The sequence below is a fragment of the Physeter macrocephalus genome, chromosome 19 (assembly GCF_002837175.3).
Source record: "Physeter macrocephalus isolate SW-GA chromosome 19, ASM283717v5, whole genome shotgun sequence".
In the NCBI taxonomy this organism is placed as follows: Eukaryota; Metazoa; Chordata; class Mammalia; order Artiodactyla; family Physeteridae; genus Physeter; species Physeter macrocephalus.
In genome coordinates, this window is record NC_041232.1 from 27827605 (window position 1) to 27843237 (window position 15633).

The following is a 15633-nucleotide window of genomic DNA, read 5'->3' on the forward strand; positions in this document are numbered from 1 at the left end:
CAAGAGGGAGGAGATATGGGGATATATGTATATGTGTAGCTGATTCACTTTATTATACAGCAGAAACTAACACAATATTGTAAAGCAATTATACTCCAAAAAAGATGTTTAAAAAAAAAGATAGGCTCAGGGATGTATTGTACAACACAGGGAATATAGCCAATATTTTGTATTTACTGTAAATGGAATGTAACCTTTAAAATTATATTAAAAAAAATTTTTTTTAAAGAATACTAGCTTTCTTTCCGCGTCAGTCAGACAGGGGTCCATACAGCGTTGTTCTGGATTCCCATCATAACTTAAAGGGAAACTTTCACAATGTCCGGAGCCCTTGATGTCCTACGAAAGAAGGAGGAGGATGTCCTCAAATTTCTTGCAGCAGGAACCCACTTAGGTGGCACCAACCTAGACTTCCAAATGGAACAGTACATCTACAGAAGGAAAAGTGATGGCATCTACATAATAAATCTGAAGAGAACCTGGGAGAAGCTTCTGTTGGCAGCTCGTGCCATTGTTGCCTTTGAAAACCCAGCTGATGTCAGTGTCGTATCCTCCAGGAATACTGGCCAGCGCCGTGTGCTGAAGTTTGCTGCTGCCACTGGAGCCACTCCTATTGCTGGCCGCTTCACTCCTGGAACCTTCACTAACCAAAGCCAGGCAGCCTTCCGGAGCCAAGACTTCTGGTGATTACTGATCCCAGGGCTGACCACCAGCCTCTCACAGAGGCCTCTTATGTTAACCTGCCTACCATTGCTCTGTGTAACACAGCCTCTCCTCTGCATTGTGTGGACATTGCCATCCCACGCAACAACAAGGGAGCTCACTCAGTGGGTCTGATGTGGTGGATGCTTGCCCAGGAAGTTCTGCGAATGCGTGGCACCATCTCCCGTGAACACCCATGGGAGGTCATGCCTGATGTCTACTTCTACAGAGATCCTGAAGAGACTGAAAAGGAAGAGCAGGCAGCAACTGAGAAGGCTGTGACCAAGGAGGAATTTCAGGGTGAATGGACCTCCCCACCTCCTGAGTTCACTGCTCCTCAGCCTGAGGTGGCGGACTGGTCCAAAGGTGTGCAGGTGCCCTCTGTGCCTGTTCAGCAGTTCCCCACTGAAGGCTGGTCTGCAGCTGTCACTGTTCAGGCCACTGAGTGGGTAGGAACAACCACTGGGTGGTCTTAAGCTGTTCTTCCACAAACTCTTAAAATGGAAATAAGCTGACGGAAAGTAAACAGTTTCTAAAAAAAAAAAAAAAAAAAAAAAAAAAAATACTAGATCTGGATATCATTTATAGAATTTGAAGTACAGCTTACAGGATTTTCAAGTTAGAGTACATCATGTGATTGCCTCATTTCATTAAGCAATGTAAATAAGTAAAAAGGAGCATTGTGTGAGAAGTTAGGATTTCCCAGGAAAAGCCAGTTCTTTGTGGTTTGGGAAAGTATAACACTAAGAACTGCCAGTTTTTGAAACCAGAGCACAAGTTCTCATAGTCTCACATCCAGCATGCTAGGTTCATCTTGCTAAATGTTTTCCAATTAAGACCATGGATAGTGCCTCTAACAAATAACTTATCTTTAATTTTGTCACAGAAGTATGTAAGTAAAAACAGAGCCAATTCCTAGAAAAGCTCTAACTAATTTGATAAAATGTGAGTACCTGCATCACTCTATTTTGGAGATTCTGTGGAAAGAAGTCATTTATCAAATTTCATTACCATCAAGAAACAGGCCATCATATCTTTCCTCTGCATACACGAATATCACTTGCTGTTCTTCATGAACTCATATGTCAATTCTTCTGTGGGTACATTAAAAATACATTTGATTTTTGAATTTAAAAAATTATCAAACCCATATATAGATCACGTTTATCAGCATGCGGGATGAGAGTTACTCAGCCTTTATGTAGACATTTTACAATATACAAAGCATGGATTTTTGCAAATGTATCCGGTCATTACTAATTTCTGTGCCAAAGTGGTGTGAAAACGTTTTAAATGACTGAATATTCAGTGTAGAGTTCAGTTAAAAATTGCAGAACTATATGAAGAGAGTTGGAAGAGCTACATAAGGATTAAGTCCGTCATCCCGAATGTAGCCATGGAGCTGAATTCGGAACGAACCCAGGCTGCTAGACTGCATCACTGGTCCACCCACTCAGATCTGGAAAGCTGTTTTCCTTGAGGACACTGCTAAAGAGAAAAGAGGAAATCGTCTCTATGTGTGTTTCTGAGACGACTTCAAGGGGTTTTTAGTGGGCAAAAAATTTCCAGCGTGCGGGGTTTTTTTGTTTGTTTTTTTTTTGTCTCATTTGAAAGTGTGGTTTTCAACTAGTTTGGTGCTGTCACTACAGTCATTTTACCTGACCTCTTTTTTTCAACAGGCGTAAGGCAAGGCTGAGCTCATACTTTCATGAAAGCCACTCTGCCATCTAAGCAGAACGAATGCTGTTAGAAGAGCACAAATTGTAATTAAACAAAAATCCAGCAGCCAGCAGTTTCTTTTGACCACAGTGGTTTTTTCCTCCTGCTCATTCTGCTGAAACAGCAGCGCTGCTGTACACTGCAAGTCGCTACTTTCTGCTCGAATTTGCTGTTCCTCTGATGAGAATTGTGCGTGTGAGGACGTTTTGTTTCGGGTGTGTTAAGGGTTGCACATGCAGCTGGATTTCAAGTTTCTAAAGACGTGGGTCTCTCCCTCATTTCCATATCTTCTCCTCTATAGGATCCAGCCCGGGGCTGTCGTAGGTGCTGGATTATTGTCTGTTGAGTGAATGTGAGATTGAATAAATGAGTGACTGAGCAGATATTTCCAGTCCCCTGTTTTGTAAACTTAACAGTGCAAACTGGATGGGATCCGTTTCAATTACAGAGCAGGATCTGTGCAATGCAGAAATAAAAAGATGAGAACAAGACTCCAACAAGATGAGGCAGGAGCTGGAGTTCACCAATTCCTTAGTGATGGTGGTTTAGATCTGTGTAGACGTATGTAGGTATGTAGGTATGTATGTAGGTATGTAGGTGTGTATATGTACAGATAGTATGTGTTATGTATGTTATCATACACACATTCATGTAATTATTTCTATAGTTCTATGTGTATTATGTATACATGTAGGACATATATATAAGCATATATGTATTATGTATGTGTGTATATACATGTGTTTATGTATGTGTGGATGTGTATGAATATATATACATATATATATATTTCAAAGAATTTGCAGCAGAGTTCCTCTTGACAACTATCTTTGCTTAGGAAAATATCTTGATTATCCACTGTGGGTGGAAAGGAAGTAAAGTCATAGCTAAACAAATCTGAATCTAAACATCCAAAGGAATCTGGGAGTCAAGAAAGTAGAAGGGAAAGAGATTGAAGAGAGAGGTAGGATTCTATAAGGTTTTGCTTGGGAAAGTCATCTGGGGGGAAAGCAAAGAAAAGAGGCTGAATTCCAGGTCTGGGTTGGTCCAAAGCAGAAAAAAGATGCCGACAGTGGAAGTGGCCCCCAAGAGAGATGTGAGCTCAGCCAGAGCAGGATTTTGTAACTGAAAGTGAATACCAGTCTATAAAATCTCAAGAATTAATAAGTAAATCTGGGGCAATCATTAGACCTCTCACTGACTTGGGCAGAAGGCTCAAACAAATTTTCATTAAATCTTAGAAGTTGCTGGCACTTCAACTTATGTCTCTGGGTTCCTTAAATCCAGCGTAGGGTGAGGATTGAGAAACCCTCTCTTCATTCCAACAAATCAGCTCATGTGGGCTCTTCCTAAGGTCCAGAGTGACAAAGAAGACAAAAGCAAGAAGATAAACAAATAAACTAAGCCCACAACCTCTTCCAGGGGTTGTTAACAATAGATTTTGAAGACCTACTAAGCAGCTCCAGTCCTGACCTGGTGCTGAACCTGAGCCCTCCACATAGAACATCCCTGACTCATACCTGTGCCCAGAGGCCTCACCTGAGCAGTGAGGCAAGGATGGGGCTCGGGGGACAACCTGGTACAATACAGTAGCTTAGTCAAAATAGTCACAGCCTTGTGGTGGAGTCTTTTCACCTTTCCCCCCAGGGCTCTATTAGTTCATATATTAAAACAGCAAGGTGATTTTATACTTGTAGACAGAGATGGTCACTGTTCCTGTTTGACAAATGAGAGGGCTGAGGCTTCAGCTTGCTCAGCTCCAGCAGAGCAGGATTCTGGGTGAGGAATTATGATTCCTTGGGGTGGGCTTGGTTCACTGGACACCATTGTCCTTCTCTACAAAGGGTGTATTGTGAAATGTTTACAAAAGCACTTTTAGGAAGAGTTCAATGTCTATTTCTATCTTGGTGAGAATGTGGGTGAATGTATATGAGCGGTGGCAGAGTCCCCTGGCAGGGGGAGAAGGGAATTTACACTTGCTGTGTTCCTACCAGAGCCCAGGACTGGGTTCCTTACCTACATCACCTGCACTTTCTGAGAGATAAAGCAGCAGCAACAGACTTTCTGGGGTGATGTAACATTCTATAACTTAATAGGACGACCACACAGGGTGAGCATTTGTCAAAAGGCAACAACTGGTCCATTTAAGATTTGGGCTTTTCATTCTTTCAAAATTTTACCTCAAAAGAAGTAGAACCATAAACAGATACTGAACTCTGCTCAATGATATAGATGCTAGAGTGTTTAGCTGTGAAATGATCTTATGTCCAAAGCTTACTTTGTTGTTTTTTTTAATTTAAAAAATTGAACTATAGTTGATGTACAATATTATATGTTACAGATGTACAATAGAGTGATTCACAGTTTTAAAGATTATACTCCATTTATAGTTATTATAGAATATTGGTTATATTCCCTGTGTTGTACAATATATGCTTGTAGCTTATTTTATACATAATAGTTTGTACCTCTTAATCCCCTACCCCTGTACTGCCCCTCCCGCTTCCCGTTCCTCACTGGTAACCACTAATTAATTTGTTTTCTATATCTGTGGGCATGCTTCTTTTTTCTTATATTCACTAGTTTTTTTGTATTTTCTTTAGATTCGACATATAAGTGATATTATACAGTATTTGTCTTTTTCTGACATTTCACTTAATATAATACCCTCCAAGTCTATCCATGTTGCTGCAAATGGCAAAATTTCATTGTTTTTTATGGCTGAGTAGTATTCCATTGTATATACATACATATATATATATATATATATATATATGTATACCACATCTTCTTTATCCATTAATCTGTTGATGGACTTAGGTTGCTTCCATACCTTTGCAATTGTAAATAATGCTACTATGGACATTGTGGTATATGTATCTTTTCAAATTAGTGTTTTGGTTTCTTTTGGATATATACCCAGGAGTGGAATTGCTGGGTCATAGGGTAGTTCTATTTTTACTTTTTTGAGGAACCTCCAGACTGTTTTCCACAGTGGCTGCACCAATTTACATCCCCACCACCAGTGTACGAGGGTTCCCTTTTCTCCACATGCTCGCCAACATTTGTTATTTGTATTCTTTTTGGTGATAGCCATTCTGACAGGTATGAGGTGATATATCATTGTGGTTTTGATTTGCATTTCGCTGATGATTAGCGATGTTGAGTGTCTTTTCATGTTATCTCTTTGGGAAAATGTCTATTCAGGTCATCTGCCCATTTCTTAATTGGGTTGTTTGCTTTTTTGATGTTGAGTTGTATGAACTGTTTACATATTTTGGATATTAACCCCTTATCAGTCATATCATTTGCAAATATTTTCTCCCATTCTGTAGGTTGTCTTTTCATTTTGTCAATGATTTCCTTTGCTATGCAAAAGCTTTTAAGTTTAATTAGGTTCTGTTTATTTTTGCTTTTATTTCCTTTGCTTTAGGAGACAGATCCAAAAAAGTATTGCTGTGATTCATGTCAAAGAGTGTTCTGCCTATGTTTTCCTCTAGAAGTTTTATAGTTTCTGGTCTTACATTTAGGTTTTTAATACATTTTGAGTTTACTTTTGTATACAGTGTTACAGAATATTCTAATTTCATTCTTTCACATATAGCTTTCCAGTTTTCCTAGCACCACTTACTGAAGAGACTGTCTTTTTTCTATTGTATATTCTTGCCTCCTTTGTCATAGATTAATGGACCATAAGTGCATGGGTTTATTTCTGGGCTCTCTATTCTGTCCCACTGATCTGTGTGTCTGTTTTTATGCCAATACCATACTGTTTTGTTCTGTTTTTTAAAATATAAATTTATTTATTTATTTATTTTTGGCTGCGTTGGGTCTTCGTTGCTGCACGCGGGGGCTACTCTTCGCTGCGGTGTGCGGGCTTCTCATTACGGTGGCTTCTCTTGTTGTGGAGCATAGGCTCTAGGCGCGTGGGCTTCAGTAGTTGTGGCACGCGGGCTTCAGTAGTCGTGGCACGTGGTCTTAGTAGTTGTGGCGCACGGGCTTAGTTGCTCCGCAGCATGTGGGATCTTCCCAGACCAGGGCTTGAACCCATGTCCCCTGCATTGGCAGGTGGATTCCTAACCACTGTGCCACCAGGGAAGTCCCACCATACTGTTTTCATTACTGTAGCTTTGTAGTATAGTCTGAAATCAGGACGTGTGATTCCTCCACCTCTGTTCTTCTTTCTCAAGATTGTTGTGGCTGTTCAAGATCTTTTGTTTTCCATAGAAATTTCAGAATGATTTGTTCTAGTTCTGTGCAAAATGCCATTGGTATTTTGATAGGGATTGCATTGAATCTGTAGATTGCCTTGGGTAGTATGGTCATTTTAACAATATTAATTCTTCCAATCCAAGAACATGGTATATCCTTCCATCTGTTTGTGTCATCTTTGATTTCTTTCATCAGTGCCTTATAGTTTTCTGAATACAGGTCTTTTACCTACTTAGGTATGTTTATTCCTAAGTATTTTATTCTTTTTTATTTTTTTGGCTGCACCAAGTGGCTTGTGGGATCTTAGTTCCCTGACCAGGGATCGAAGCCAGGTCCCTGGCAGTGAGAGCACCAAGTCCTAACCACTGGACTGCCAGGGAATTCCTGAGTATTTTATTCTTTTTGATGTGATGGTAAATGGGATTGTTTCCTTAATTTCTTTTTCTGATCTTTCATTGTTCTTTCATCTCTTGCATAGGAATGCAAGGGATTTTTGTGCATTAATTTTGTATCCTACAACTTTACCAAATTCATTGATGAGCTCTAGTAGTTTTCTGGTAGCATCTTTAGGATTTTCTATGTATAGTATCATGTCATCTGCAAAGTGACAGTTTACTTCTTCCTTTCAAATTTGGATTTGTTTTATTTCTTTTTCTTATAATTGCTGTGGCTAGGACTTCCAAAACTATGTTGAATAAAAGTGGCAAGAGTGGCCATACTTGCCTTGTTCCTGATCTCAGAGGAAATACTTTCAGCTGTTCACCATTGAGTATGATGTTAGCTGTGGGCTTATCATATATGGCCTTTATTATGTTGAGGTATGTTCCCTCTATGCCCACTTTCTGGAGAGCTTTTATCATAAATGGGTGTTGAATTTTGTCAGAAGCTTTTTCTGCATCTATTGAGATGATCATATGGTTTTTATTCTCCAATTTGTTAATGTGGTGTATCACACTGATTTGCAGATATTGAAAAATTCTTGCATCCCGGGGATAAATCCCACTTGATCATCGTGCATACTCCTTTTAATGTATTGTTGGATTGGTTGGGTTTGATAATATTTTGTTGAGGGTTTTTGTGTCTATGTTCATCAGTGATATTGGCCCGTAATTTTCTTTTTTTGTGATATCTTTGTCTGGTTTTGGTGTCAAGGTGATGCTGGCCTCATAGAGTGAGTTCAGAATTCTTCCTTCCTCTGCAATTTTTTGAATAGTTTCAGAGGATAGGTGTTAACTCTTCTCTAAGTGTTTGGTAGAATTCACCATGAAGCCATCTGGTTCTGGACTTTTGTTTGTTGGGAGTTTTAAAATTACTGATTCAATGTCTGAAACTTACTTTGAAATGTATCTGAAAAATAAGATGGATTGGTGGGTAGATAGAGGGATTGTTAGATGGATACACATGTGATAAAGCAGGTAAAGCAAAATGTTAATAGTAGAATCTAGGAGATAGATACACGAGAGTTCATTGTAAAATTCCTTCAACTTTTCTGTATGGTTGAAATTTTTCATAGTTAAATGTTAGGGAAAAAAGTGGTACTCACAGCTAGTATCAATCTGGCGGCTATGGAAAGCCATGAAATCTGAGTGCTCTGAAATAAAACATTCCAGTCAGGCCAGTTTTGTAGCCATGTAGGTAAAAGGTCCTTCTTGAAAGGAGAGAAGAACAATGCTGCTTCTAGTTGAAACTGCATTTCTAATATGCAGTGCTCTCCCCCTTGAACTTGTGTCATGTTCTTTCCCAAGACACAGGGTACCATCCTCATCTTCAGTATCTGCATCCGCAGGAAGCATCTTGTTCTCTGCCTTGGGAGACACCACGCTCTCCTGGATTTTCTCCCATCTCTCTGGTGGCCCTTCTCAAGCTCCATTACTGACTCCTTCTCCTGTGTCTACTTTATAATGCAGAGGTTTCTTTGGGCTGGGTTCTGGGCCTTCCTGTCTCTTCCGTGCCCTCTTCCTCCCAAGGTGTTCTCAACAGTTTTCCTGGATTTTAGCACCATCTCTAGGATGACATCTCCCAAAGTGATAGCTCCGGCCTAAGCATCCTTTCAACAATGGACTCTTATGTCCAGATGCTTCTTTAACACCCACTGGACCGTCTCTCAGAGTCCCATCGCTGTAAGTCTGAATCTGAACTCCTTGCACACCCCTTCACACTCTGTTCAGCTGCCGCCAGGGTTTCTCTTTCCATCACCTCCCCACCACCGCTCTACCACGGCCATCATCTGTCCTGGATCACCAGGCGCCTCCCAGCCTGTCTCCCACGGAGACTCACTCCACTCTAGTCTAATTCAAGCTGCCAGTGCATCTTTTAAAAACATAAATCTGATCATTTCTCTTCTCTACTCAAAACTCATCAATGGCTTGTCTCTGTGGTTAGGACAAAATACAACATTCTTAATATGGACCACAAGGCCCCCGGGATGGGGCCCCTGCCTGCCGCCTACCTTTTCTGCCTCTGCTGGGGCCACATGAGTCTCTGTTCCTCCAACAAGAGAAGCATCTTCTTACCCCAGGGCCTGTGTATGGGGCATCCCTCTTGGAATGTTTCCAACCATCCTTCCTGGTAAATCCCTACTCATTGTTTAGGTCTGAGCTTAAATAAGGCTTTTTGAGAGAAACTTCCTGACACACCCCTCCCGCCATCTAAACGATGTCTCACTGTTACTGTCTCTCATAAAGCCTGTACTTTCGTTTTACAGTAGAATTAGTGATGATAGTTGTCTGCCTCTCCTGCTAGACTTCAGACTCTGTGTGGGCCTGCTGTGGGGGCGTCTGCTGTGATCCACCCCATGTCCGGGGATGCGGCCCCTGACAGGAGTCCCCAGCGCGCAGGAGGGGGTCAGTTTATACACTTACTTGTTAAGTAACGTTCGACTCTGCCTCAGGGAGATGCAGTTTGAAAGGTGAGGGACAAAGTCACAAATCAACATGGCATCTGGGCTCAGCGTCATTAGGACCCGTGTAGCCTACTGCACAGCTCTTACCACCTTGGGTGTGAGCACAACAGGCACACGTAGCCCGTTCTCAGTCACTCCTGTCCCTCCCTCACCCCTCACTCCCGCTTACATGCAGATGAAGAAAAAGCAAGAAAGAGTGGCCGGTACTTAAAACACTTGCTGGGAAGACTCCCTCCTCCTCATCTGCACCCAGGGAGCTTTGGGGCACAGTCTGCAAAAAGCTTACAGAAACGAAAGGCAAAGGGCCTGAACTCAGAATCACATGCTCGGTCCTCCCCGGGTTCTGCAGCCCATTCGATTAGGACCTTACGTGCACGATTTTATGGCTTAGAACCTTCATGTGCCCTGCCTATGCCGCACAGCTATTAGGAGGACAAAATGAGCTAATGTAAGTGAAAGTGCTTCTTATACCATAAACCTACGACCACCACATAGAGGTAGGTTACGTGCAGCTTGAAGAATAGTGAAATGTTAGATATACTGACTTTGCTGTTTTTAACAATGAAAGATGCTAATACCAGTTGTCTCAATAATTACATTACCATAAGAATAATGAACAACTTGATATTCTTCCCACTTTAAGGAGGATATTTAATTATAGATAGGAATATGGTAGAAATGACCTAAATTTAGAAATATTACTTCCTAAATCAGCAATTCATGACTAAGATTACCCTACATAGCACTTAAATTGTGTGAGCGTTCAACTGACCTATAAGTAATAACTTTCCAGTTTATGCCATACTAAAATGTTTTTCCTCATAGTTACATACTACTTTTATAACAAAAACAACTTTATTTTCCTGTTTGTAAAAGTAATGTGTATTCATAAAAATTCAAAGGATATACAAATATAATAAGTAGCAAGAGAAAATTATTCATCAATATCTTCTCTTTACCAACATCAAAAAAAAAATTGTAAAATAAGTAAGACTTGCAAGTAATTATAAATATGTCATAACAGGCATCACTTAATGAGAATTTTAAAATCTCTAATACATGGGATTATTTCAAAAGACTGTTTCCACATTGCAAAAGCATACATTTTTGTTTATGAGACATTTCTAATTTATCAGCTATTAGTTCTTTTTGCCTATGTGTATTTGAGAAGATCATTCTTTTCTTTTCTTTTTTTTTTTTTTTTTTTGCGGTATGCGGGCCTCTCATTGTTGTGGCCTCTCCCATTGCGGAGCACAGGCTCCGGACGGGCAGGCTCAGCGGCCATGGCTCACGGGCCCAGCCGCTCTGCGGCATGTGGGATCTTCCCGGACGGGGGCACGAACCCGTGTCCCCTACATCGGCAGGTGGACTCTCAACCACTGCGCCACCAGGGAAGCCCGATCATTATTTTCAACTGAAAAACTAACATATCCACCAGATATTTCAATAACTTTACAACATGTAGAACAACTAAGAGATATAGAAATTGTTAGCAAAGGGAAATGACACAAGGACCCACAGTATTTCTTAAATGTTATATGGAAGGGGCAAGAAATAAAGATTCACGGCACATGCTAATTTTGCAGATTGTTAATAAATACAGACATTATGATACATCTGTATTGCCACAGGAAATAGCCAAGATATTACTAATTTTAAATGTCAGGCTGTCAGCAAGAATGAAGCTGAACTAGAGGGATGTTCCAAGAAAAGGGAGAAACATGCCCGGAGCACTGAGAAAACTTTCAGGCTGAATTCATGTGAATTACTGGACAACCCTGGGTTTCTAAATTCTTTTGCATCTTATGTGTAAGATTAAGAAAGGGCTACTCCTGTTCTATATCTCCACCTAGTGGACAATGCCATCCATGCTCTGGTGCATTGCCTTCAGAGAGAGGCTTGCTCGCCCCAGTTAGGTAAGGAGCTGATGACTCTTGTTTGGGACACAGAAGATGAATTACCCTTGGAGTTTTAGTTTGGGTTTGGACTTTAAAACGTCTGCTTAATGAAGCAAATCTGGTATTTCATCATCTTTTATTAGCCTGTAGGAAAAAATAAGCGGCATTTATAAGCAGCATCTCTTCCTCTTCTCAAGAATTAAAAATACATAAGGGTGTTAATATTTCCACTGAGTTGCCATTAATAATTAATTTTTTAAATTTCTCTTTTTGTCCTCCTCCCCCCAGCTCTTCCTGCCTACTTCACAATCTTTGATACCAGCTTCAACGACTTGACCGTTTGTTCTAAAGCAAAAAACAATTCAGGTCCCCTTGCAATGTAATTCACACTGTGGTAGCAACACAAGAGTGGATCCTGACATCAGTATAGGGGGTCGTGTCCAGGATTAAAAAATAAAATATCCATTTTTCATTTTTTGAGGAGTCTACACACTGTTTTCCACTGCACGATCCCACTTACATAAGAAATAATCCAAAATAGTCAGACTCCCAGAAGCAGAAGGGGAGTAGTGGTTGCCACGGGCTGGGGGGTGGGGTGAGAAGTGGGGGTCAAGTTTCAGTTACACGAGATAAGTTCTGGAGAACTGAACAACATTGGGTCTGTAATTAACAACACCGTATTATGCACTTAGCATTTTTAAAATTAATTAGTTAATTTATTGTTGGCTGCGTTGGGTCTTTGTTGCTGTGTGCAGGCTTTCTCTAGTTGCAGTGAGCGGGCGCTACTCTTCGTTGCGGTGCGCGGGCTTCTCATTGCGGTGGCTTCTCTTGTTGCGGAGCACAGGGTCTAGGCGCGTGGGCTTCAGTAGTTGTGGCACGTGGGCTCAGTAGTTGTGGCTCACGGGCTCTAGAGCGCAGGCTCAGTAGTTGTGGCTCATGGGCTTAGATGCTCCGCAGCATGTGGGATCTTTCCGAACCAGGGCTTGAACCCGTGTCCCCTGCATTAGCAGGTGGATTCTTAACTACTGCACCACCAGGGAAGCCCTGCACGTAGCATTTTAAGAGGGTAGATCTCATGTTTTTACCACGATAAAAAAAAAAAAAAAGGATCATTGAGGAAGACTCTGAAGAAAAAGGAAGGAAGGGAGGGAGGGAGGGAGGGAAGAAAAACTAGACTGGAATCTAAAATGTCAGCGAGCTTCTCACACACATAGTGAGTGTTATTCTGTGAAAATTCTATTACGTGTGTGTGCTATGTGTACTGAGGTGTGAGGTAAAAGGCTTTTCATCCTGGGGGGCAAGTTCAAAAGCCTCTGCTCTATTGTTCTAAAAAAAATCAAACTACAGCTAAAATCTCTGTTGTATTTCAAATGAATTAGGGTTCCTTGTATGTAAATATGCTTCTCTGTTTCTGAAAAAGGTGGTTCAAGATGCCTTGAGGCAGGAAATGGGATGGCATCGAAGGCAAAGAAGTGGAACTGTTGGCCCAGTCTATTCTTCTTTTTCTTTTTTTAATAATTAAAAAAAAAAATTTAATTGGGCTTCCCTGGTGGCGCAGTGGTTGAGAGCCCGCCTGCCGATGCAGGGGACGCGGGTTCGTGCCCCGGTCTGGGAGGATCCCATGTGCCGCGGAGCGGCTGGGCGCGTGAGCCATGGCCGCTGAGCCTGCGCGTCCGGAGCCTGTGCTCCGCAACGGGAGAGGCCACAGCAGTGAGAGGCCCGCGTAACGCAAAAAAAAAAAAAAAAAAAAAAAAAAAAAAATTATTTAATTTCTTTCTTTTTGGCTGCATCGGGTCTTCATTGCTGCGCACAGGCTTTCTCTAGCTGCGGCGAGTTGGGGCTACTCTTCGTTGTGGTGCTCGGGCTTCTCTTTGCGGTGGCTTCTCTTGTTGCAGAGCACGGGCTCTAGGCTCGTGGGCTTCAGTAGTTGTAGCACGTGGGCTCATTGGTTGTGGCACACGGGCTTAGTCGCTCCGCGGCATGTGAGATCTTCCTGGACCAGGGCTCGAACCCATGTCCCCTGCATTGGCAGGCAGATTCTTAACCACTGTGCCACCAGGGAAGCCCCGGCCCAGTCTATTCTTTGCCTTCGATGTGAGGATAATGTCGGACAGATCTGGAAGTCTCCTGTGATGGGGCACAACCTTTGGAGCAGGACAATCCTGGTTTTGAATTCCGATGCAGACACTTCTCACTGTATGTCAGCCTCTCTGGTCTGAGCGTCCTAATCTGAACATAAAGCCATTCATTATTACTGCGTGGAGCTGTCATGAGAAACACGTGGATGATACGGACGGTGTGCCCATCACATGCAAGGAGCCAGAGTTGCACTGACATCACTTCAAATAGTTCTTGTCTTCCTTATCTCCCTAGGTTTCTATAGCTTAGAATTGCAAATATCCCTAAAAGAATTTAAAACTTGAATCCCAATAACGATTGCTTCTTCAGGGCTGTCCAGTGAGAGCCTGAATTCTGCATTCTCTGATTCTGTTTATGACTGCATTTATTATAAATCTCAGTGAAAGTGTTTTCCTTGTTTCTGCAGTGCCTTCTTTATTTTACAAAGAGCAGGGGTCTCTTGTGGTTTTTCTTCTCAAAGTGGGATACCATCCTGGGGGTGGTGACCACCCAAATGAAACCATGGCATTTCCTGTGAGCAGAGCAGGCCTGGGGAGAAGATGCGGACCCAGCTCCATTTGTTTCAAATTGAGGGGTAATTGAAATATAACATTACATTAGTTTCAGGTGTGCACCATGGTGATTCTATAGTTGTAAATATTGTGAAACGATGGCCACAGTAAGTCTAGCTAACATCCATCACCATAGGTAGTTACACATTTTTTTTCTTGTGATGAGAACTTTTAAGATCTACTCTCTCAGTAACTTTCAAATATACAGCAAAGTATTGTTAGCTGTGGTCACCATGCTGTACTTTCCATCCTCAGGACTTATTTACGTTATAACTGGAAGTCTGCGCCTTCAACGCCCTTCTCCCATTTTGCCAACCCACCCTGCCTCTGGACACCACTAGGCCTCTCTCTGAATCTGTGCATCCAGCCACATTTTATATCCCCTCCCTTCAGCCGGGGTCTCTCTTCAACCCCTCTGCTCCCTCCTCTTTGCTCCTCCAACCCGCTCAGCCTCACCCCAGGGGAACCTGAATGGACAAACTGTTGCTGAAAATAATACCTGTCTTGCCTCCTGAGGTGGGGAGGGGGGGGACGTCCTGATGAGGAAGTGAGAAAAGAAGGAGAAAGAAGGAAAAAGGAGAAGGAAAGAAGGAAAAGAAGGAGGAAGCTGTAAGAACAGTGGGGTCACACCAGTGTCTGGTGTTTTCACGTTCTGAATCCATCTCAGAAATGTTACCAATGCAGTAAGGTCTGCTAACCTCGGCTCCCTGGGTCTGCCGCTTACCAGCGGGGCGACCTTGGCAAACCACGTGAAGCCTCAGCTTCCTCATCTCTAAATTGTGGAGAGTAGTACCTCCCATTCACAAGGAGCTTTAAGAATTAAACACGTAATGCAGGTAGACATGTCAAAACAGATCCCAGCCACAGTAAGTGGTTACTATAGACTGAATGTTTATGTCCCCCCCAAAATTCACAAACTGAAGCCTAATCCCTGGTGTGATGGTATTTGGAGGTGGGGCCTTTGGTAGGTGACCATGTCATGAGGGTGGGGCCCCCATGAATGGGATTAGTACCCTAATAAGAAGACACAGATCTCTCTCTTTCTCCCCCATGTGGGGACACAAGAAGATGGCCGTCTGCAAACCAGGAAGAGGACCCTCACCAGACAGATCTGCCAGCACCCTGCTCTGGGACTTCCAGCCTCCAGATCTGCGAGAATAAATGTTTGTTGTTTAAACCACCAGTCTTCAACAACCCCCAGTGATACTTTTGTTAGAACATCTGGAACAGACTAAGACAATGACCAATAAAGACAATGGTTGTTATTATGCTATCTCCCAGATTTTGTGTCTTCAAAGGACCATAAAGGTGGTCCTTAAAAAGTTAAGAAGTTAACATTTTCCTTAAGTTAAAGTTTCATACCCTATAAAACCTGTGCCTTGTGGGAAAATGGGAGAAAAGCAAGAAATTTGGGGCAGAGAAGACTTCTTGATACTCTCAAATCATATCATGTAAGCAACTACCTGGGCATGATACTGCTCTGTATCGGAGCTGTGAATTTCAGCATTTG

At 42.1% G+C, this 15633-nt stretch overlaps 1 protein-coding gene and 1 long non-coding RNA gene across 4 annotated transcripts in view; both read left to right on the top strand.

Moving 5' to 3' along the window:
* LOC114484443 (uncharacterized) overlaps positions 1-15318 on the top strand; it is a 29662-nt gene extending 14344 nt beyond the window's left edge. The window contains exon 3 of one of the 3 annotated variants that reach the window (XR_003677322.1): positions 15189-15318. This is a non-coding gene — a long non-coding RNA (uncharacterized lncRNA). Of the gene's footprint in view, positions 1-11721; positions 11767-15188 lie in introns of those variants that run through there. The other 2 variants (XR_003677323.1, XR_003677324.1) reach the window with 2 other exon arrangements.
* Positions 241-1178, top strand: LOC102995795 (40S ribosomal protein SA-like). Its single transcript, XM_055080623.1, is given in 2 exon segments — positions 241-664; positions 667-1178. Coding segments are annotated over 2 exon segments (858 nt in total). The 5' UTR covers positions 241-318.
* Positions 15319-15633: the final 315 nt, after the last annotated feature.